The sequence below is a fragment of the Phocoena sinus genome, chromosome 3, assembly GCF_008692025.1.
Source record: "Phocoena sinus isolate mPhoSin1 chromosome 3, mPhoSin1.pri, whole genome shotgun sequence".
Lineage (NCBI taxonomy): Eukaryota > Metazoa > Chordata > Mammalia > Artiodactyla > Phocoenidae > Phocoena > Phocoena sinus.
Window position 1 is genome coordinate 82,829,510 of NC_045765.1, and position 25,382 is coordinate 82,854,891.

The following is a 25,382-nucleotide window of genomic DNA, read 5'->3' on the forward strand; positions in this document are numbered from 1 at the left end:
AAAACCTTGGAGGGTAAAACCCTACACTCACTGATTCTGGAGTCAGCTGGTGCTGCTTCCAGAAAATAATCATGGGAAAGAGTCATCTAAAAGTGAGGCTAAAACTTCTCCATGGCCACCATGGACCCCAGAAGCCCCTGGATCCCTCAGCTCGCTAATGTCCTCTACCATCCATGCCCCGAGGTGGCAGCCTGAGGCTCAGAGTCTGGTGTCTCCACCCTATCCTTTCATTCTCTTTAGCCCATGAATTAATGACAGGTTACCTCAGGGAGGCTGCCCATCTCTAGTGCGTTCTTTCCCTGAGTCAAAAAGTAGACCCACCAAAAGACCATAGTAGAATCCTAGAGACAACCCAAGATCCACTTGTCGAGACAACGCTCACAAGATCCACTTGTCCAACAAATTGTTACCGAGCCCCTACTAGGTGCAGGCTCTGTTCTCGGCAGGGGGATACAGCAAGGAATCAAAGAACAGCCCAGGTTTCATGGCTCTTCCATTCTGACCAGCATCTCCTGCCTTCAGGCCTTCCACTTGCTCCTAACTCTTCCCGACCGCTCTACCCTCAGAAATCTGCGTGAGTTTCTTATTCCCTGATCTCCTTTGGATTTTTACTCCATTATCACCTTTTCTGCCAGGCCTTCTCCAACCACGCTATTCAAATCACCTTCTAAAACTGCCCTTCCTTCCTTCTTCCCCTTCATTATAACACTTATCATCATCTAACATATGTTTCTCTTATTTTTTCATCTTTAATTATTTTTCTCCTCTCACTAGAATCTAAGCTTCAGAAAGGCAAGGGCTCTTGTCTTTTTAGTCCATGACTATACCCCAGGGCCTTTAGCAATAACTGCCATGTAGCAGGCATGAAATAAATCCTGAAGTTCACTCACGTGATCAAACAAGCCCTTTTGACACAGAGATACACACATAGGCCTCTAATGTTCACTTGCATTCATTATTATTAGACACATGTATTTTCCTACATAGTCAGGCGTAAGTTCCCTATCTTGGACATATAGTTTTAAAGCCCTAAATGTCCAAATTTGTAGGCATTGATCCTTCCTTTGCTTGGTTCTCTTCAGTTCTTTGTTCTCGAGCTAAACATTTTTTTCCTCTTACACTCTCTTCCAACATGAACACTCTTCTTTTCGCACTCAGGCCATTTATTATAAGACATTTCCTACAGAATCCATAACCACTCACTATTTCCGGCTAAGTGGATGTCAATCCACAAGATGAAACAGCTTTACAAAACATAAAAATGATGTCAAACCTCTCATCTTTTCTTCTTTTCAAATGCAGTCTCTGACTTTAAAAGTAGGCATATAGGTAAACTCAAGCAATCAAACTGTGTTAAAATTCCATCCCTAATAAAATCTTTCCTTGTTTCTTCCTCTGATGTGTTTTTATATCTCACCTACATAGCTGGATTCTCAATGCAAAGATGTGGGGTTTTTTAGGATTTTTTTTGTATTTTTAGGAGAAAAGATATGAATGTACAAAGTTTCTGGTACAGAAATAATTACACACTATACCTTCTGTTTCTCTAACTCCTGAGAAACACTGACTAATAAGGAGAAACAAATGGAAAATGCCAGTAGGGCTGATCTTAAGGCCTGGTTCTCCCACCTACTAATTATGTGACCTCAAGGCCAGTCTCAGCTTCCTTATCTGTAAAAAGAAGCGATATTCCCTGACCTGCTCACCACACAGAACTTTTCTGAGAATAAAATAAATCAGTCTAAGGAAACACTCTAAACTACAGAGCAACAGTCAAATGAAAGGTACAATGATGTTGCCTAAAGGTGAAGTCCTCTTAATCATTCTTTGAAACAGTAAAATTTACAGTTTTATTCCTTCCACCCCCTTACACCAAGTATACTACAAAAAGTAATTTTTTATAGATATGTTTTGGGATATACCTTTGATTGTATCGTCCTCAGATTAACCAGATGAATGTCACAAGGGAAAGATGACATTAATGGAGAGAATTCACCGAGCAGCTGAAGGGTGGGCACAGGGACCTTTTCTGTCATTGGAAAGATGGGATGATTCAGGAAAGAAGAAGTTATGTGGCTAAGGAGGGAAGGATAACTGACCGACTTCTTTTCTTCTTCCTATCAAGAAAAAACAAAAATGCTTAAGAGTTATATATTTGCAGTTCTTACAGTATTAATTGAATTATCAGATAGGGCTTAAACAGGAAAAAAATATACAAATATATTAATACTTTGATTTCATTATATTTTATAAATAAGTCTTAGACAATGCACAGCAGATTACCAAGTTCAGTCCTAAGAAAACAGTATCCACCTAACTCCCACGTTGAGAAATACCTCTTTTCCATTGCTTTAAAACTAAAAATCCTGACAACATTCTCAACAAACATTCTAGGACAAGGTATAACTTTTTATGAAAATTCTTTCTCAACCTACCACAAAACTCTTAAAGTAGATGGGTTGGGACGTTCATATATCTTATACATCGTCAAATGCTATCTCTTCTCCCTCAGGTTTTACCCATCATATTCTTATGGTTTCATTTATACACTTAACTAGACTGTAAAGTTATGTATTGATCCAAAGTTATGTTTTATAAATGTTACCCAATGATAGGATTTTTAAAAAAAAACTCAGAAATAAATATTTAAAATAACACAGGTAGCATAACTAGATCATCTGTTTTTTTTTAATTTGGTAAAATCATGGTCAGTTGCTTCACGTTATTCCAAGAATAGGAACTACTATATGTGTTATAGAATAGTTATCACACATTTACATGGTACACAATTTATTCAGTATAATTTTTAAATACTTTAGTCTTTGCTATGGTGTATGCTTAGAGCCAAGTATTTCAGCATGTTTAAACATTAAGTAAATCTACCAGAACTAGGGATATACATATGGTAGATGACATACACAATTAATTAAATTAATGACTAAGCAGAACCTTAACCAATAATGCCTAAGGTGTAAAAGCAGACACAGAAAAGCACCAAGAAGAAAACATAATTTATGTAGAAAGGTCTTTTGATCACCAGCAACATTTATAGAAAATTTAATTTTATATCTTATTTTTCGAAATGACTATTTCACTGATATCTTCTGATTTTGCATATTTTTAATAGAGGGCTCAAATAAAAGGTTTGGCTACTTATCTGTGTGAAAAGATAAGATTTACAGAAGATACAGAGCTTAAAATTCAGAATGTCAGATTAGCATTGAACAGAGGGTGGTAGCAAAGAGTGAGGAGCATCTTGCCAGCAGCAAACTATAGATACCATTACAATTCAGACTATGAAGAGAGAAAAGAAAATTTTTTCAAGGCAACAGACGGACACTACAATATTAAGATACTGACAAAAAATATTAGGTATAAAAAGAGTTGTTAAAATATTTTATCCATTCCACATTCCTTTTTTAAGGAAAGATTAAATAAAGCATATAAAATAATATTCTTCAGCAATATTGAAATTTAATGCAGCTTGTAGAATAACATGAAGAGAGAGGGAACAGTTTCAACAAGAAGCTTTAAATGTACTCAAATATCAAAGGACTTCATAATCTAAGTGAGGACTGCTGACAAAATCACTTTTGAGTAATAAAAGATAAAAGCTTTTTAAGGCAGGAAAACACCTGCCTTATCAGATTCCGGAGGCATTAAGTCCATTCTAGGTCAAGAAACATTCAGAAAAAGCTTTCTAGCTTTGTCTTATGCTCTTGCAGGAATCCTTGGACGCTTCAGTGAGTACGTAGGGTACTTCTTGATAGATTATCTATACCTTAGTAGCAGTGATGTGCATATTTACTATTCCTCCAAACCCAAATCAGTTCTGACCTTCAGTGCTTCCCCCACATTGACCATACATCAGAATCGCTTGGGGAACTTTTAGAAAACATAGATCCCTGGACCTGAACCCAAATCTACTGAAGCAGAATCTCCTGGGGTGGGACCCTCGGAAGGTAAAGTTAAAAGCCCCCCAGATGACTGTCACATAGTCAGTCCCACACCGCTCTGCTGACCTGTGCTAGGAACTGCCACCCCAGACATCCTCCCAAACTTTTAGAAGAAACAAAGCTCCCTTTGGAATCAAAAGTATAAGCCTCATCCTTTAACTTGTTTGGGATTAAAAAAACCAAAATGCAGACTCGAAAACATGTTAATGAAAAGTCTTGTCAAATGATACAATGCCATGAATGTAAGCACTTTTAGCATTCAAGAACTGTGCTATTTATTGTCTCCTAAGCAAGATAAAGAAGAGAAGTTTATATAAGAGTTGTGGTTTGGTGTCAGAAGAGCTCCTTGAACAAGTAACACTGCTGGACGCTGACCAAGTCGGGTGTGGCAAAGTCTCAGGGAGAGTGCCATCATTCACACACTTTCTGAACATATTTATAGCAGTAAGGGGCTAGCAAGATATTTAACTGTGGAGCTATCACCAATCTTTTAACCATAACCCTGATGATAAACCCAAAGCTTATAAAATATATTTACTATAGGAAATTTTACATGTTCGTTTAAGCTATAAATGAATTTCCCAGACTTATAGTAACTAATATACTACTCTAAACATTATTTGGTTTCTTGTAGGTTGGAAGGTTTCAGACTGTACAGGTCTGGTTTTCTCCCTGCATCCTGTTCAACATTAAAAAGAGTTTCTAGCACATTCTGATCCAAACCACATCAAGTTGCGATCTTCTCTCTTGGGTTTCAGCCCTTATTTCATAAGTCAGAACTTCTTGCCAGGCTCCTTCGTGCCCTTCATTAAGCCCAGATGAGTTCTCTGATTCCTAAACATCACAGGTTTCCATTTTGTCTACATCAAAACCTGCTAAATTATTAAGAAAAAGATCGTTTTTTTAGTCACCTTTGTTTATTCAGAATGACCTGACACACGGTGAGAACTTGATAAATGTTTGTTAATGATTAATTAATTTATTAATTACAACATTAACAAGCAATGCAATATAAATGAAAGAGAGAAAATTACTGTAGGGGGAAGGATGGGGTAAAAAGACAAAGAGGGAGGAGAGAGAATGAATGAAAATATGTAGACCTGTAAGATTTAGAGATAAATATCATTTAGCGCAGAGCTGAAGCCTAGTAGTATATGGGCCAAGCTGGCCTATTAGACATGTTTTGGTAGCTCTGTATGGTATTAAAAAGTTATTTGTTTTTCAGCCACCTCTCAAAAAAAGAAAAATATCCAAGAGATTTCACATTAAAATCATCAACACAACAATAACAAAAACTCCCCTTAACAGATAACTGTTTTTTTACCCCAAACACTGGAAAATGAAGTCACACTGGGTCCCCACATTCTCATGTGGAAACATCATCTAGGGCTGAGCTGTGGCTCCTAAGTGGGATGTGTCCATCCTCATGTTCACCACAGACCCTCTGGTCACCTCACGTAAGCATTTGCCCTCAAACCTGAACAACCTCCCTCATGCCATCACTTCCCTGAGCCCTGTCAGCATTTGAGTTTTTACCTGATCTCTCCAACTTCCTCTCCTTATATGTAAAGAACTGGTATCCAGAGGTAAAATGACCCAGTTGTAACACACGAACACTTCCTAGTTCAACGCCCCCTTTACTATTATACTAGTCGCCAGAAGAAAGGGGGTAGGAAGTAAGGGTCAAAGAAACAAACCCTGAAGAGTAATGCTGATAAGACAGTTCCTATTTTCCACTTCTGTTGAGCCTTGAGCATTATTCCCATGGATGACAGTCAACCTCACACAGCCACAGTGCTTCACTGGGCATTTATACCTCTCCCAGCAATTATTTATCATTCCAGTCTTGTTCTCACTGCCTCTCTGCAGAACGCTCAAGAACAGGACGCTTTCATTTAGTCATCCAGGATTATTCCCATGAGGCTCAAAGCTTCCCACTAAAACGTGTTCCCTTCCAGGGAGTGTCTCCCCACCTCAGTTTCTACCATTGATATTTTAGTCATAAGTCTGAGTTGAAAATAAAGACACTTTCTAGAAAATTTAAGTTACACGATGACATATTAACATTTCTTAATCAAATGTCTTTTTAATCAATTTCGCTAGAAATTAAAATGTATTTTCTCTTCTCTAGTTCATTTCTTATTTAAAAGAAACTATTGATTTAAGCCCAAGAATTTATAGTTTAGCAAAAGAAAAATTTAACCAACACAGGATTATAAAATCTTTGAATCAAATTTAAATCAATTACTACCCAAAGAGTTCTGAATGACAGTAAACAAATTATTTAACTTCTAAGTGAAAGCTTTATAGATCTGACATGAACATTTTTATTGCCATAGTTAACAGAAGTTTTGTAAATTAGTGTCTATAGAGAGAAAAATCGTCAAAGCCAGAAACATTTCAGGAGGAGCAAAAGATAGTAGCTGCCAGCACTCAGACAATGATTTTTATATAAAGTTTTAATCCTAAAACTAAGCTCTTACCAGTAATTGATTTAAACCACGAGTCTCAAGAACTGGTATAAATCTTGACATCTAAAATGGTTATTAAAATCTTCTCCTAAAAGATTCTAAATACTGGGAGAATTCTTTGCCATAATTAGCTGTTGCCATTTCATTCAATCAACTAGTATTTTATTTATAGAATGCCTACCACAGGCAAGGAGGCCCTGTGGGGCACATGCAAATGAAGTAGACAAATCCCTAGAATCTAGTAGGGGGAAGAGAACATGCATACGGTGACAAGGCAGTAAGCAGTAATTGCGATAAATACAGTGGTGCACTATCACAGTTCATTCATTTGTGCATTTGTGTATTCATTCACAGAACATACACTGGGTGCTTGCTCTGCTAGGAATAATCCTAGAAGCAGATAGAGACATAAGCCCTACTCCCAGTGAGTTTACGGTCCCAAAGAGGAGAAAAACAATGATCACATAATCACACAAACACAAAGGAGAGATCCATGGTTCTGAGGGAGCGCAGAAGGGGATTTGACCTGGTCAACTGCCGAAGCAGTTGATGAAGTAGGCTCTGATCTGAACTATTACTAAGAGTTGCTGGGCAGAGAGATTGAAAGGCGTGTGCAAAGGTGCTTTGAGGGCTGGGTGCATGGAAAGTACTTATGACTGAAAGCAAAACCAGCTGGCCCAGAGCAGAAACAGGGAAAGCCATGTAGAGATGAGGATGGGGGACAGGCAGGGCCCATACCACCAGGAGATCTGTGGGCTATGGTAAGGATTTGGCTTTTATATTGAGAGCAATGAGAAGACATAGTGGGGTTAAGCAGGGCACAGGGAGGACAGTTTTGGTTTTGAAAAAACAAAAAACACTGCTTACTGGGTTAAAAACAGATATAGCAGAAAGAAGAGACAAGAGTGGATGTGTATAGGCTACCTCCAGGAAACACATAATGCTAGTTTAGATTAGAGTCGCTGAAGTAATCAAGTTCATAGATTTGAAATATTTAGGCAATGAGATACCCAAGCACTGGTGATGACTCTGCTGTGAGAAGAGAGCAAGCAAAGGAGAAGTGTCTGTCAGAGATGACTCCTAGGCGGCTGGACTGGATGGAAGGTGGTGCTAGTTATCAAGAGAGGGAACACTGGAAAAGGGCCAGGTGTGTGGGGGGGAGATCACAAGAATGATATTGGATATGTCGAGCTTGAGATGCCCTTAAAAATGTAGAAAGAAATGCCAGGAAGCAGCCAGATAGATGGGTCTGGAGATGAGAGGTAAAACCGAAGCTGGGGGCTTGTATTTGTGGGTTCCAATTGACGCAGAGGAAGGCCGTACAAAATGAGAAAAGGAAAAGGCCTGGGGCCGAGCCTTGAGGGCTCTAATATTTAATGGCTGAATAAAGAGCTATGAGAGAGACAGAGAAAGAACTACCCCAGAGGCAGGAGGAAAACCAAGTAAGTAGGGCACCATGGAAGCCCTCGCTAGGCAGTGTTTTAGGATATGACAATCGTCAGTGTCACATGCTGTTGAAAGGTGAAGTAAGATGATAACCGAAAACATCCACTGGATCTAGTGACACTGGCAATAGCATATGATGGGGGCTCAAACCAGACTGAAATGAACTGAGTGTGAGAGGGAGGTGAGGACACAAACTCACCTCATCAGCTCTGGCTCAGTGGGGTAGAGGAGATAGTGTAGGGGAAACAGAAATGAGAGTCTGAGTGAGGGCTGTTTTTTGTTTTTGTTTTTCATGAAAGAAAACGAAGAGCATTTAAAAGCCAACTGAAAGGCTATGAGGAGCAGGGACAGGGAAGGAGGGAGGATGATTAACAAAAGGATCCTCAGGAGGGAGACTGGGGTCAGTTCCAAGGAAACTGGAGGGACTGGGCTACAAGGAAAGGAAGGTAACACAAGGGAAGAAGGACAAGGTGGAAGTAGGTGCTTGGTATCTAGAACAGAGAGCCCTATGAATGGCTGTTCTCTCTACACAGTGGATGGTGAGGCCACTGGCTGAAAAGAGTAGAAAAGATCTGAAATGGTCAGTGTGGAAAGATGAAAAGCAGAGTAAGTGAAAACAGGCCATGTCCAGGGCCATCTGAGGTGGGTAGTCAGCAGTCTATGGGGGGCTCTGAGGTAACTTTTCTGCCACCTGAAGGAGTATACTGTCAGGTTGGTTCATGTCCGATCAAGCTTTTGCCAGACTCTTTTACATGGAATGCTGGATTTTTGCTTTGAGTAATGAAAACTGAACAAGAAAGCAGACAAGTAAATCTACTTTCAACAGATGGGTCTAAGACTAGAATGAGTATACTAAGGTTTCAAATAAATTTTATTAATCAAACTTAATCTCCTAAGTACATGACTAAGCTCTATCCTTTAAACTCAACGCTTATTTCTTTCAAAGTAATTTCAGGAAATTTCACCCAAGCTGACTCCTTAATATTATTTTATATCTACACAATAAGCAAAACTAAAAAATAAAATGGCCTGAATGTAAATCTTACACAATATATATAAATGAAGTTCTCTTTTTTGTGAATACAGGCTAAGTCTATTACAAAAATATCTCAATATTGGAAAATGCAAAAAATAAAAAAGTATAAAGTCATAATTTTGGATGGCAAAGAACAAACAATATCCGAACATGAGAGCTTTTTTCCTACCATATTCATGACACTTCTTTTTTCTAGTAGTATTCGAAATAAATTAGCTGTAATCTTGTTATCATGGACACCTTGCTCAAGGCCACGATTATCATCTTGCATGAGTCTTCGATCCATGATAACTTCAATCTGACCTACCAAACAAACAAACAGGCCAGGGTTATTCATTGAGAACCTCATAATACAAGGCAGGGTCTCGATTGAAGTTTTTCCTCCAGTCAGGGAGACAGACCTATACAACCCACAGTACCATGGGCTTCCTCTCGATAATAGCTCAAAGCAGCTAGTATAAACTCATAAAGCAAGATTGTATTTCTCCTTTTCTTTATCAGCTTCTAGTAAAATCTAATAAGAAATTTAAAAATGGGACAGAAGAGATCAAAATTAAAGCGAAACTTACAAAAAATGAATAGAACCAGTAAATTAAATCCTCCAAAAATTTAGTGGCTTCATTTGGAATTTAAAAATGTTTATGAGGTTCATTAAAAAATGTACATCACGCATGGAGTAATAAGACAAACACAGAAGGACAGAATCTAAAAAGGATTTGAAGTAAAATTTTAGGTTACTTGATATGCTGTGATTCTCTGAAGCCCTAGAATTTGGAGACACCCACCACGTACCCCCTTCCCTCTCTGATACTGTGTTAGTTTGTCTTTTCTCCTATGGCCCCAAAAGTTGTCATATTTGGTTCCTTTATTTGCTATGCAATAATTCTACAACTCCTTTAGTTTAAATTGTAAGCTAATGGTTAGGTTATAAAATTACAAACTAAAAAAAAAAACTGAGGGCTTCCCTGGTGGCGCAGTGGTTGAGAGTCCGCCTGCCGATGCAGGGGACACGGGTTCGCACCCCGGTCTGGGCCGCGGAGCGGCTAGGGCCGTGAGCTATGGCCGCTGAACCTGCGCATCCTGGAGCCTGTGCTCCGCAACGGGAGAGGCCACAACAGTGAGAGGCCCGCGTACCGCAAAAAAAAAAAAAAAAAAAACTGAAAAGAAATCACCCAGAGACATATTTATATGCTTGAGATTATACTCCCCCAAAACCCACTAAAGTTATATGTGTTTAAATATATATATTCATCCATCCATTCATTCATATTTGTTACTGTATTGAGCAATCATTTGGCATAAAAGGGAACTACGTAAAGGATTTTAATAACTATTATGCTTACATAGTCAAACCAACTCTGTTTAGTTTCTATCTTCTCAGTTTAGGTATCCAGTACATAAAATTAACAGTGCTGGTTAGAATTTTCATTGTTGTTTTCTCCATATTTCATAAGACAATTGTCCAGAACATGCTCTTCAGGCACTGGGGCTAACTGTCCCCATGCCTATGTAGAATTTGATCTCTTCACACTCAAATTATTATATCAATCTCTTGGTCAGTTATAACTCTTCTCTCTGCCTCCAAATGTTAGCCCATATACTATGTGACACTGAGTAACTTCCTGGCCTATACTCAAATTGTTTTTATGTCCATAGCTCTCTTGATCAGGGAAGTGAGATAATACTGTTTGGTTCATGACCACTTGAATCCTAAGGTCTAGTCCCCTATTTAAGTAGAGCCCAGTTTTGAGAAGTTAAGGCAGAGTTTAAAAATGGGTAGCTCAGGAGTCATCTCTGACACAAAGAGGCTTTATGTTCTGATTTTTAAAAAATTATGTCACAAGTTACAGAATGGGCAACTTCTCATAAAATTCCAAACTTCTGGGCTTTTCTTCAAAAACTGAAAAATTTGGCAACACTGGGCCCCTTTCTCCATGGTGACAAGTAGCTGACACAAAGCAGTGGTCACCCCAGTGTACAGGGGGGATGTGCTCCGCAATTCACTCAAATCCCAGCACTCCCCACTGGAGCCCCAACATGATGCCATTATTATTTTTATAACTGTATTCATGTCTTCATGACAGGATCTCATGATTTTGTTTAATGAAGGCCACAAAGAAAAATGATAAGTAGTAAGGTTTTCTGTGTGTGGAAGTACAGAATGCATGTATATACATAATACAAATAGTGGGTTTGTATGCATATGCCCAATATAAAATGAATATGCCAGGCATCTGTACACATTTATTATCTGCCTGGCTCCATAACATGCTTGTCTTAGCACCTCTTAGTATGTAAGGAAAGAAGAGCAATTGACACGTATATGATAATTAAAAATATGTATTATGAGGGAGAAAGTCTCCCAATAGAAAGTTCTAAAAAAAAAATCAATCAGCGTCTACTATCTATTTTCTCTTTCACTCCATTTCATTCTCTCTTTTGGAACCTGTAAAGTCATGTCTGTCACCTCTTTATCCCCATATCTGTATCATCCCTACTCCCTTTCTTCTTTTCAGCTGGTAGTGTCCTAGAAGGATGGGATTCAGAGAAGGACCTAAGTTTGAACTGTAACTTTCCACCTTTGCAAACCTGGTTAAGTTATCTGAACTCTATCTAAACTTAGTTTAATTTGAGTCTGAATTTACATTCCCAATCAGTCACAATAATGACAGACTTCTGCAAACAATGAGCCATCAGGAGAAGTAAATTATCTTTAAAAATAATCAGTTTCATGGACTTTTAGGTCCCTCTTTTTTCATCGGAAGATGAAGGAAATTTATTATTTTACATTGGTCTCACAAAGCTCAAAATTAACAGTCTGGTTCTCAAAAGAGGAAAGCCTGTGACTGGGGATGATAATTAATACATATTACCAGCAGAAAGATTATACACTGGGGAGTGAAACTTATAAGAGCAAAAAAGAATCTAAACAACATACCACTTTTCAAACTGGAAACACCTAAAGATTGAGCAGAGAGCAGGGTCAAGCGATACTCAGCATCCTGGACATATGCCATTGTAGTCATCGGATAAACGTTCGCCTGGAGAGGCAATTTGCTCAGTGTCATTCTAGGTTGAATCTGTAAGACCAAACAGTTCTCGTTAAGGAAAAAAAAAATCAAGTGATATTTACACATGTACTTAAAAAAATTACTATCCACTACAGATGGTTTTCCTTCCAAACAGAAAAAGGTACAGCACCTTTCTTGTCCAATAGAACAGCTAACTTAGAAATGAAAACATTCTTCAAAACAATATGAAGAAAAATCATGAGCATCTTAGAAAACAATTTTTAAGTGAGAAAGGTAGAACTTGTCCAGATTTTTAAAATAGGCATTACTATTTAAATTCAGAATAAAAATCCTTAACAAGTTTTCTAGCTCTCCAATATTTGCATAAAACAAATTATAAAGGTATTAAGGATTCACTTCTCATTTACATCTAACATACTGCTTTTATAATGAAGGCTAAGCATAATAGCTCTCTATCCCCTTTCAAGAAATATCTCTTATGATTCTTGAATCAATTTTAATAAATACCACACATCTCCTCACCAAATCCTCTAACATACTATGTTATAATAATCAAATGCATATTTATATTTAAAAACTATTCAAGGCTTACTCTTCTTGTTTAGTTTCAATGTAGATAGTTCCAAATTCCAATTTTTCTTGGTCTAGTATCTGAATGCATGAAATACAACTCTAATTTTATATTTTGAGAGACTGACAATGCACTAAGCTGATCTGGGTCAAGGAGACTCACTCAAACCTCAGGAGGAGACATCAAACAGAGACTTTGTTATCAGAAATCTTATACCACATAAAAATGCCATCTCTTCTTTTAAACTCATGAAAGTTCGACATGAAACTCAGAAAAGGAGAAGTTCAACACAAACATAATAGTTAACATGTACTGAGTAACCATTAATGCCAGGCACAGTATTGAGAATTTCACAGATAAGATCTTTAATCTTCACAACAACCCTGCAGTAGGTCATTCAACTTACTGGTTCTGAATAGTGTCCCCCCAAATTCCTGTTCGCCCAGAACCTGTGAATGTGATTTTACTTTGAAATATGGTCTCCGCAGATAAAATCAAGTTATACTGGATTAGCGTGAGTGATAATCTAAAGAATGGTGTCGGTGCTTTGTGACCGCCTGGAGGGGTGGGATAGGGAGGGTGGGAGGGAGGGAGACGCAAGAGGGAAGAGATATAGGAACATATGTATATGTATAACTGTTTCACTCTGTTATAAAGCAGAAACTAACACACCATTGTAAAGCAATTATACTCCAATAAAGATGTTAAAAAAAAAAGAAAAAACAAACTAGATGTTTGGGACTTCCCTGGTGGCGCACTGGTTAAGAATCAGCCTGCCAATGCAGGAGACACGGGTTCAGTCCCTGGTCTGGGAAAATCCCACATGCCACAGAGCAACTAAGCCTGTGCGCCACAACTACTGAAGCCCGTGCGCCCACACGCCTAGAGCCTGTGCTCCGCAACAAGAGAAGCCACCGCAATGAGAAGCCCGCACGCCGCAAAGAAGAGTAGCCCCCGCTCAACGCAACTAGATAAAGCCCGTGCACAGCAATGAAGACCCAACACAGCCAAAAATAAATTAAAAAATAAGATTTAAAAAAAAAAAAAAAGAATGGTGTCCTTACAAGAAATGGGTAATTTGGACACAGAGAGAGACATTCAGAGGCACAAAGAGACCATGTGACAGCACAGGCAGAGATTGGAGTGATATGTCTACAAGGCAAGGTGTACCAAGGATTGTCTGCAACCACCAGAAGCTAGAAAATGCAAGGTTATACTTCCCTAGAGCCGATGGAGGGAGTGGGGCCCTGCCTACATCTTGATTCTGGACTCCTAATGTCCAAAACTGTGAGAGAATAAATTTTTGTTGTTTTAAGCCACCCAGTTTGTGGCGGTTTATATCACAGCCCTAGGACATTAACAAACTGGTGGAAAAAACAACTGTAAAATGTTAAAAAAAAAAAAAAAGGAAGGAAGGAAGGGAAGCTAATTAGAAAGAAATCTCCTATCCTGATCTTCCTACTCCATTTAGTTGTATACTTAAAAAAAAGACATTTAAAACTGTCACAGTTGTATAGCTGTTACCCTCATTCCCCACCTGCGGGTCTAGATTTCTAGTTTGGCCCAAGTAACTACTCTTTTCAAAGCTTAAGAAATGGCCTATTCTAAAAAAGAGGAAACACTTAGGCTATAGACTTAAAAATAATATTTTCCTATTTATTAAAATGGTCGAACCTTGTAAAGAAAATTCACATTTTTATTCATTTTTACTAAGTTTTTTCATTCATGTATACACCCACACATACGTATTACTGCTTCTGTAAGACTTTAAGAAAAGCCTTTCTTTTGTACACAAGGAAAATGAATCACCATAAAGCCAGGGCTTCATTTGAAAACCAAACAGCTGTAGAAGAATTAACATGTTAATTCAAAATGTATGCTGCAATTTTTATGCTCTGAAAAGGTTTAAATTTAACTTTTGCAGGAAACTGTAGAAGAGAAAATTATCACAATCCCTTCCACTCATCCCAGTTGAAAATCAAAGTAACAGCATTTGTGAAATTATTTCTATTCGTAGCCAGAAATTTCTTAAATGCTAATGCCTTAAAAACATGCTCATGGGGCTTCCCTGGTGGCGCAGTGGTTGAGAGTCCGCCTGCCAATGTAGGGGGACACGGGTTCGTGCCCCAGTCCGGGAAGATCCCACATGCCATGGAGTGGCTGGGCCCGTGAGCCATGGCCGCTGAGCCTGCGCGTCCGGAGCCTGTGCTCCGCAGCGGGAGAGGCCACAACAGTGAGAGGGCCGCGTACCGCAAAACAAACAAACAAACAAACAAAAACAAACATGCTCATGTTTCTAATAGTATTATTTCAAAGATATGTTGTTACACACATACACTCTGAATACAGAGATTTAGGTAACAATCAAAAGACCTCTAGTAAATTAGAGAAATGACAATCTTAAAAATTTTTATGAATCAATTTTCCCATTACTATTTCAAACTATTTCATGAAAATTTTGACTAAATACACACCTACTCACATTTCTAAACTGATGTTTTTATTTGTATATCTATGTCTATGTACACATATATGTGTGTATATATATGTACACACACATATACATCAGTAGAGAGAAGAATTTTCCTGAAATTTAAAAGCGCCCAGTATTAAATCATACATTTAAAAACATATGTGGAATAAACTAAATATACATAGACCAATTCCTTATGAGGAAAAAAAAAAGATATACTCCATCAGTCCCTAATTAATATTTCCTTTCTATTATATAAATTCATATACATTTTAGCATCAAGGTATTTAACATGCGTAATGGTCAATAAATCTTCCTTTGAAAAAATAAATCCTTACAAATAGACATTTCACAAAGTAGTCTTGCAAATATATTTGTTCTAACTTTGAAAATATGGTTGAATACAGAACCTAAAACTGTGTAAAAATTCAGTTTTATTTTAGAAATAATTTGCAACCTTAAGCATATTTTTTCAAAGATTCCAAAATTAACTGGCCCATCATCACATATAAAAGTTACATATTATAACCATTACTTAAACATTTTAAAGGGAAATTACCTGGTATCCATTTAGGTCAGTATAAAATCTATTTTGGTTGTTGATGCTAGAAGAAATTCTCATTGCAATCTCACGGTTATGTTCTTTTCGGATGTCCACAATATTGGAAATTTCCACAGACTGTCCTTCTATTCCTAAAGTTAAAAGAATATATACATTAATAAAAAATAATTGCTACCCGCTTTTCTTAAATATACTATACAGAACTCTTTCTAACGTTACAGGTATTTTCCTGTTTCCTACTTCCTATCTTTACTATCTCTCATATGCCAAATGGTGTCACAATTCACCTTTTTTTTAATCAGACAATAGAAAACATTTATTCAGGGGCATATATAACTCAACAGAAGGATGAAGAGGCTAGAATGAGATAAATGTAGGTGAAATATAACATGCAAATGATTCTGCAATGAGTTCCAGAGGGGAAAGAGGACATTAAATGAGAAAAGGTCAGCCACACTACAGGCCAATCCACCACTCATGTGCACTGCCACTCCCCAACAGAGCCATTCAAGCCTACTTCTTCACCAGGCTCTCCTCACACACTGGAAATTATGAGCAGTGAAATTTACACCCTGGTGGTTCAAGAGACAGTGTATTACTACCCATGATCTATAGCCAGGAAAAGAGACAGGAAGTCCAATGCAATGAGTTATGGCTAAAACTGGTATTACCATATTAGTATTTGTGAAGTATAATCTGGAGAGCTCCCCAGGACTTAAATCAATTTAAATTGAGTTTGGTGTCTCTTAGGATCCCTTGTTATGGAGTGATTCATTTTGCCCTTTGCTATATAAAGCAGAGGAGAGCCTGAAAAAGTCCCAGATGTATCGAACATTTTTGTTTTTTTGGATAAGCCTAAAGTATTTACTCATTTCTATCTGTCATGCTACCCTAACTATATCTTCAGGTCCTCAGCGAACCCTTGGGTCTATTTCAGAGCTGGAGAGAGGAGTTATGAAGAAACCCAACACTCTTAATACAGATTGAGTGGATATAAAAGATACTGTAGGATCTTCTAAGAAAGAGAATGATTACGAAAGTGGTCAAAGAAGAAAGATTGGCCATATCCTATTTCATACAGCTGAAGTTTTTTGAAGTTCCAAGAACCCTGGACACTTAACCACCGTTGTTATTCATGACCCACCTCTCCCCCTTCTCACACACAATCTGTCACTCTGCTGATAACCAGCGTACTCTTTAGAGAAAGAAGGCTGTGTACAGAAAAGCAGGGAGGGGAGAAAGAGAGTGAGGAAGACTTTTTCCAGGAGCCAAGAAAAATCCCCAGAGTTTAGACAGCAAATAGAAAGGAAGTTTGGATCTGTGAGATTTGTGGAAAAAATGTAAATGCAGCTGGCCCAGGCATTATAGGTTTATGTGAAAAGTACAACTGGAAATTGTACACCATAAATAATAATATGGTAACAATACTAAACGGGCTGCAGTTTCCATCAATATAATTTTCAGAATGCTCACAGAAATTCTCTTCTGGTAGATGTTGTCTTTCCAACTCAACAACCTCAACCAGAGCCAACTTCAGTTTCTTACTATGATGAGCATGATCTCCATGGGTGGGGGAAAGAAGTGCCATTTTTTTTCCTGCTTTATAGCCACAGTCTGAACCACTAACCTCTGCTAATTAAATGCATACATACATTTCCTTCTGAGAATTACAAGAACCTGCCAACATAGCTGATCCAAACTTCTTCACCACTATTGGGAAGTTTGGGGGGGAAAAAAAAAAGCAAGCGCATATGCTGGTGATAGAACAATAGTGTGTTCTTTGAACTGGGAAATGCATTACTTTAAATGCAAACTTTCCTTCCAGTATACTTACATTATCCAGAATATTTTTCTAAAACCAAATGAATTGTATATAAAATTTTAAAAGACAAGCATTCACAAATGAACCAAAGATGCCCAAAACCCAACATGTAGCACTAGAGATGCTAGTATTAATGCAGCATTAGGGAAAACAGCAGATGGCAAGTGACTCTACTTTACTGAAAGCATTCATAGCGTTTTTAGTACTGCTTTATGTTTTCTCCTCTCTAGATGGACTATTATCTCAGGGGTCAACAAAATACATGAAATGAAATAAAGTCTTCACAAAGGAGACCATCATTAATTTCAAGGTATGTATCTCTGGAAAACATTTACAAAAAAACATGCTTCGAGAAAAAATTAGTAATTTCACATTATCTCTAGCAATGATAAATTATTTCTATTGAGAAAATCATCTTTCTCAAGCTCAGTATTATGCTCAGATCCTGTTGGGGCAACAAACACTTAAAGCTCCTTTAAAAGGAGCCTTCACGTCCATTCACAATTCAGCAAGACATTGACTTAAATTCTGTGCCAGGGCAGACTTAAAGTAAGTTCAGACTTAATATACTTATTGTGAACAAACCAAATGAAACCTGTAATGGTAAAAAAAAGCAAGGAGGTATCCCTGGGTTCTCAAAGAAAATTAATTATTTTTAAAAGAAGAACATGTGTGAGGGAGAAAGAAGACTGCTGACTTTTCCTATTCTGTGTCAAGAATTCCTAAGACGTGTCAGTCCCAAAGAAGCTCATGGGGCTGAGGGCAGAACTCCCCAGGAAGCAGGGGTACAAACCCAGTGGTCCCAGTGATACGCTGAATCTTTGCAGGATGTGGCAGCAAAAGATACTTTTACTAAAATGGTTCTACCTGAGCATAGATGGCCAGGGCTTTCTAAGTCCTTCTAGTTTTTCTTCAATTCTGGGAAAGAAAATAGCTCCTACTTAACAAGAGTAGTCCATGGGGGAGGGGGAGCGGGTGTGAGGCCATTCCCAGGTTTCAACAGAGAACTAAGTAAGTGCCCTTTTGCTAGCACCTCACACTCTGTGCCCTTGGAGAAGAGAGGATGGAGATTGTTTATCCTTATTAACACACAGGCAATGCAAAGTAAAATTTAGCCAGTTCACAGGTGAAAAGCTATAACAGAGAAGCCAAACGAGTGTTTCAGAACCCTGGAGCTCTTTAATTTTTCCTCCCTAGAGCCTATGAGCTGCTCACAAACACAGACTGTCTTATACACTATCTCAATATTTCGGTTTTTAACAATGTTTTGGGCACGTGGTTGGTGCTGAATCACTGTTAAACAGAATGAGTAAAGATGTGAGAGGCTGTCCCTCATGATGCAGAAGTTAACTGGTTGGGAGAAAGCAGATGGGCTATAGATAAGATTCAAATAGATAAAAGATGAGTAAGTACTTTCATTTTGGGCAAGCACATGCATGTTAGAAGGTCAGTTCCTCAGGTATAGGGACCATGTCTTATTTATCTTATGCTCCCAGCACATAATAGGTACACAAGAACTGAGTGAAGGGTTCAGCTGCATGGGGGAATGACAACAGCCAACAAGTACCAAGTGCTTACTATGTACCATACACTATAGGCTTTACATATAATCATTCCTGACCCTAAGCCTAGGAGGAAATTATCTGCCCCAGATCACAAGGCCTGGCAGAACCAGGACTAAACCTCTCAACCATCATGTCTCAATAGCAGACCAACTACTGGAAAATGTTGAAATTACTTTGGGACCAAGGATTGGGAAAAGCTTTGTAGGAATGCTTAAGTAGAGAGGAGAGCTCCAGACTATTTTCAAACAAGGAGAGAGGGCACTGATCTAGGATCTGATAAGCTGTGAGAGTTACTGAATTGAGTGAAATAAAATTAAGGGACAAGGCTTGCCAGAACCCAAAACTTCTTTAAAACAATCCAAAAATCTCTTTTAAAATATCACAGTCACTTTAGAAGCCAATAAAGTAATATATATTAAATATTAAAGACACATACCCTAATTACCTCTCTTATCTACCTAAAATGAACACTAATCACGAGCACAAGCATGTTTACAGCGAGCGCACTGGTGCCAAGAGTAAAAAAAATGGGGAAACATGCTAGATGTCCATCAACAGGCAAATGAATAATAAAATCAGGTACACCCATGCTATGGAATGCTGTGTAGCAAATGAAAAGAAGGAGGCAACTCTCTGTCCTGGCAGAGAAAGATCTGATGGGAAAAGCAAACAGAGCGTTTGCACAGTACAATAAACTTTATGCTGAAACAGACACAAACATAATACTATACATTTCTGTAGGGGTGTGTGTGTGTGTGTGTGTGTGTGAGAGAGAGAGAGAGAGAGAAAGAGAGAGAGCGTGCAAATATCTGTATTACCTCTCTTGAGCAGTGGATAGGGGCCAGACACAGATTCCAGAGAGACTTTATGTTATATCCATAATGTGTGAAATTTTTGTCAAAAGAGTATGTGTGTAAATAGACACACACACATATACATGTATATAATTTGCATTTATACATAAAAATAATTTTAAGCATTTTTTAAAAAGAATATTTTCTAAGATGGCAGGGAAAAATGAAACTAAGGAGGCAAGGGATCAGGGTCGGAAGGCAAGACCCTCTTGACTCTGTTGCTCAGCACTGGTCTTAAGGAAACCAAGAAACATACTCCTTTGAGTATGGAGAGAAAAACTGGAGGGCACCTCGAACACATGCCCTGTGCCTGAAAGAAGAGATGGAGCCAGGATGGTCTAATGACTAAGTCATGCAGATGGAAAGGCTGGGGTCATGGCTCTGAGCAGCAACTGAGGGCCTCTGGAGAATCCTAGGCATATCTCCTCTGCACAATCTACTCTCTTCATGCCAAATCATTCTAAAATCTATCTGGACCAGCCTAATTCAGCCCTCTCCACCTGCCTAGACCACCTTATTCTAACAATTCTGAAATGCAAGGCATACTTTTCCAAGGAATATAAATCGGACGCCTCTCTCACGACACTGAAGTAGTTATAGGAATAAGAGGCAGCAGCTTGGGGAAAAGAGCAGGAGAGCCCCTTTCTCACTCCAGCAAGAATCCAATATCTTATTAGTGGCACTCAATGTGTGCTTAGGACAAGTTATCAGATCAAGATGGAAAAACAGCAACTGGCCCACACCCACCTGGGAAAATGAAAAGTGAAGGTGACAGCCCTAAGAGAGGTGTTTAAGCCTTCAAACAAAAGTCTAACTGAAATGTGACATAGATAGGAAATCAAATATAAAATAAATCCTCAAAAAACCCACCCAGGATTTAAAGCAAGGTCTTTCAGTGACTGTCCTTAAAATGTGTACTCTGGGGCAAAAATGGAACCTTGCTATCAACCTGCTGTCCTCATCCCTTTTCCTCAAATCTGTGTCTGAACGGAGAGAGGGACTGAGCCCTCATGTCATAGCAGAAGTAAGGCAATAAGAACTGTCATGAAAAACCAGGGCTCCTAATTTTGAATATCTCCCCTTCAATTTTGGGAGTATTCTGTTTTGTATTTAAATGATCAAAAATATAAGAGTAACTCTCCTAGTGTGTATTTACTTTGTGACATTGTTTTTGTAAACTTATCCAACTTAACTGGGAGTTGACACATGATTATTAATTAACACACACTGCTTAGTTTGACACATACACTTAAATGACAATACACAACAATGATAAATTTAGTAGGTCAACATGTAGATAATGTTTCTAAAGAGCAAATATTATCATGACTATATTTAAAAAAAAAAAAAAACTGTACTCCCATCTTAAAGTACCAAGAATAGAAATGGTAGTAATTCCCACAACCAGATGACCTTTTTATCCATGTTGACTGACTCAACTTATCATCCATTACAAGATCTAATTTATTCTCTGAGGTACCTGCTGATTTCCAGGCCTGTAAATGTTCACGTTGATTATTTCTCCACAAGTGAAAATTTTAACATCTGCTTTCAGGAATACACAGTTTAGTAAATTTCATTCCAAGACTCAAATTTAAGAAAATAATGATGCATCACTGTGTTTCATTTATAAAGCACTAGATAAATAACTACCACTGCTTACTGATCAACGTATGAGCTAGGCACTAGTCTACATACTTTATGCTCTTCATTTCAATAATTCTCACAATGACACAAAAGTAAATGCATAATAAGAAAGGTATAGCATTTCGATCACACAGATTACAAATTCTGGTTAAAGATTCTACCAATTAAGTATGATATATGTGAAAAAGGCCTAATAACTGAAACATACACAACAAAACTGGGAATCTGTCATTTTTTTTCTAATAAACACTGATTTTAAAAACCAACAGGTTTTTTAGAAGCCCTGTTTTGGAGGAACATAACACCTACATCAGTAACCTTCTTTTAAATCCAAAACAGACGTGGTCTAACTAACCTGGGAGGCGAATAAACAGCTCATGACCCACAGTCCAGACTTGGGCTGGTCTAGTACAGAGAAGGAAGGATGCTGGAGTAATCTCAGTGGTCTGCCTGCCTCCACACTGACAGTCACTCTGGAGTTGCCTACTTCCTATTCTTGCAAACATACTCTTTTCCAAGGTGCTTTTAGATAGGAAGCTCAGATTCCACTGAAACAGACCTGCCATGGAAGCATGTGGTTCTTCCTTTTCTTTTTTTTAAACCACACTTTCACTATTCCTTCTCCCAGCTTAACCAAAAAAAAGAAAAAAGAAAGAAAAAAAAGGCAGCAGCATGCCTCTCACCCACCCTAACTCAAGTGGGGCTGAACAAAAACAATTTGAAGTATTGGTGTCTGATTGAACTTCAACAACCAGGGAACAAATATTTTTGCAAAACACAGGGTTTTCCAATTGTTGGCTTTCAACAAAATTGAAGGTTACCTAGTAAAGTTGTCAGACAGTAGATCATTAAAAATAATTGAGGGCTTCCCTGGTGGCGCGGTGGTTGGGAGTCCGCCTGCCGGTGCAGGGGGCGCGGGTTTGTGCCCCGGTCCGGGAGGATCCCGCATGCCGCGGAGCGGCTGGGCCCGTGAGCCATGGCCGCTGAGCCTGCGCGTGTGGAGCCTGTGCTCCGCAGCGGGAGAGGCCACGGCAGTGAGAGGCCCACGTACCGCAAAAAAACAAAAAAAAAACAAAAAAAAAACAAACAAAAAAAAAAATAATTGATTAATGTTTGGCAATAGATCACTGTGATTTATGGAATATAACTCAGAAGGAGTTCAAGGAATTAAATGGCATTCTCATAACTAAACTCCTTCAATTTCCACCTACTTATTTATGTTAGCAACATTCCTTTGCCTTTCATTTATAAGAACAATAAGAATAAAATCAATGCTGAAACCTATCTCTTCCAGCAATAAGTAACATTTACCAATGAATGCATAAACATTTAGGATACAAACGGTACAATTCATGTCATTAAGAAAAATGTTTCTATTAAAGTTTATAAATGATCAAAGTGGTAATATATATAGATCAATTATATATTTTGATCAATCATATACTATAACACTTTTTATAACTCAATCCAGAAGAAATTTAATACTTCGAGCTTTAGGATGACAGAATTTTAAAACATATATATATATATATATATTTAAAACACATATATATATTTCTTTCAGAAGAAGAATGAAAAGTTGACCAATAATAAGACTCTCAAGCATAAAGTATTATATTAAGATAAAATTTGGTGGAGGAATTAGAATGGAAATATGAGTTCAAGGAGAAAATAATGATATGAAATTTGACTGTTTAAGAAGAGTCTGTTGAGGGGCTTCCCTGGTGGCGCAATGGTTGAGAGTCCGCCTGCTGATGCAGGGGACACGGGTTCGTGCCCCGGCCCGGGAGGATCCCACATGCCGCGGAGCGGCTGTGCCCGTGAGCCATGGCCGCTGAGCCTGCGCGTCCGGAGCCTGTGCTCCGCAATGGGAGAGCCCACAACAGTGAGAGGCCCGCGTATCGAAGAAAAAAAAAAATAAAACAGTTTGTTGAGGCTTTTAAAAAATGCATGATTTGGGCTTCCCTGGTGGCGCAGTGGTTGAGAATCTGCCTGCCAGCGCAGGGGACATGGGTTCGAGCCCTGGTCTGGGAAGATCCCACATGCCGCGGAGCAACTAGGCCCGTGAGCCACAACTACTGAGCCTGCACGTCTGGAGCCTGTGCCCCGCAACAAGAGAGGCCGCGACAGTGAAAGGCCCGCGCACCGTGATGAAGAGTGGACCCCGCTTGCCGCAACTAGAGAAAGCCCTCGCATAGAAACGAAGACCCAACACAGCCAAAAAAGTTTTAAATAAATAAATAAATAAATAAGTCAGGAGCTCTTAAAAAAAAAATGCATGATTTAGTATCAAATTGCTACCCATTGGATATGCTTATCTTAAAATGTCAATATTTACAGTATACCAAAAATAAAACCCTTTGCAAATATTTAAATGTATAAAGGAAAACTAGATGTCAAACTACAAATATGTAACGGACACAGATTCTTCAAATTCTTATAGGAACAAGGGAATTTGATCTCACCCACACCACTTCACACTTTGCGCTATTCTTTTCCTCTTTTCTGCCCATTCAAGTGACATTTCTCTAAGACCTAGCATCTCAGAAACTCACTTCCTTTATCAAATCTTCTCCAAATGCCTCAACCCTCCAATGACCACTCTCTCAGGCCTGCACATCCTTCTTAAGAAGATACAACACTTAGTGTGTGTCAGGTTTTATGTACATTAACTCAGTTAATCCTCCAACACCCCTATGAGGAAGACTCTATTATTGTCATCATTTTTAGGATGATGAAGCCAAGACCATGTATGTAATAACCTGCACAAGGTCAAACACCTGGTAAGTGGCAGAGCAGGTTTGGAAGCTGGGAATGAAATGTACATGGGCTGACTCTGGAGTCGGAGCTCTTAACCGTCACACTTCCCTGTGTTTCCCATCCCTATTCCCTTCATCTGAGTTTAGTACAACACATATTTGTGGGAGATGATGCTATTTCCCACTAAGAAGCTATGCCTTCAATGCAGCAGCTGCTGTCAAACAGCCCCCAAGATAACCTCTGAGTTCTGAATTTGTTTAACCAGAATGTGCTTATAGTCCCTTAAAATAACCTTCCTTTTCATGCCTATAGGGAATAATCAGATTTGACACATAGCTACTTATTTCATTTTTTAAAAGTTCCAATTAACAGGAAAAAAATTCTTAGCAGTCAATTGCATATTATGATATTAGAAAAATGTTTTAATTACCTAAGTCTGCCTAGCCATAACTTACTTAATGCTTTTTACTCTTAAATCAAACTAAATATGGAATGTAGTCCTGGGAAAAATGAGAGATTGATTATAAACCATTTTAATATCTTCATGAATCTTTTTATGGAAATAAAAACAACTTCAGTGAAGCTGTGAGACCTTGTTTATAAGTGGAAGGACTCCAGGGATGAGGGCCCCAGATTCAAGCATCCTTAGAAGATGAATTTAGGAGCAAGGAGTCAAGCACCAAAGAAACTTGATGTGAAAACAAGTGTTGTTAAGACTCTTTGATGGTGATACCTAATTGACCATCTAGTCTTTCTCTCCTAAGAAGTTAAAGAACAAACTCAAGGTCACTCTAGTTTGCTTAGAGGTGAAACTAAGGATTCAGATCTCTAATTCCCAAAGTGATTCTCTTATATGTTTAACTGGATACAATTCATTTTGACTCTCTAAAAGTCAAGGGTCATGTTATGAATCCATTTAGATTATATATTCAAAACAGAAGAAAAACAAAGCAACTTCTCTTTGATTGCTAAATATGCCCTTGGAAGGAAATTATCAGTCATTTCAGCCAAAGGAAAGTCTTTTCTTCCATACTTCTTGATGGCAGTTCATTACATTTTACCCCCAGGCTACTGTGTACTTTCTTTTGGCAAGATCCACTACATGCAGTACTTTCATAATATGTTGGTGGAAAACAGGCAAAAGTATTTACTGCGTTTAAGGTATTTCTCCTAAGGGTTGAAACATG

At 38.3% G+C, this 25,382-nt stretch overlaps 1 protein-coding gene across 1 annotated transcript in view; it reads right to left on the reverse strand.

Moving 5' to 3' along the window:
• MAN2A1 (mannosidase alpha class 2A member 1) overlaps nucleotides 1–25,382 on the reverse strand; it is a 164,121-nt gene that overhangs the window by 10,792 nt on the left and 127,947 nt on the right. The window contains exons 17-20 of the mRNA XM_032627990.1: nucleotides 15,545–15,678; nucleotides 11,848–11,989; nucleotides 9,079–9,212; nucleotides 1,923–2,117 (exon numbers count right to left, since the gene is read on the reverse strand). Of these exons, the coding sequence (XP_032483881.1) occupies nucleotides 1,923–2,117; nucleotides 9,079–9,212; nucleotides 11,848–11,989; nucleotides 15,545–15,678 (605 nt within the window). The remainder of the gene's footprint in view (nucleotides 1–1,922; nucleotides 2,118–9,078; nucleotides 9,213–11,847; nucleotides 11,990–15,544; nucleotides 15,679–25,382) is intronic.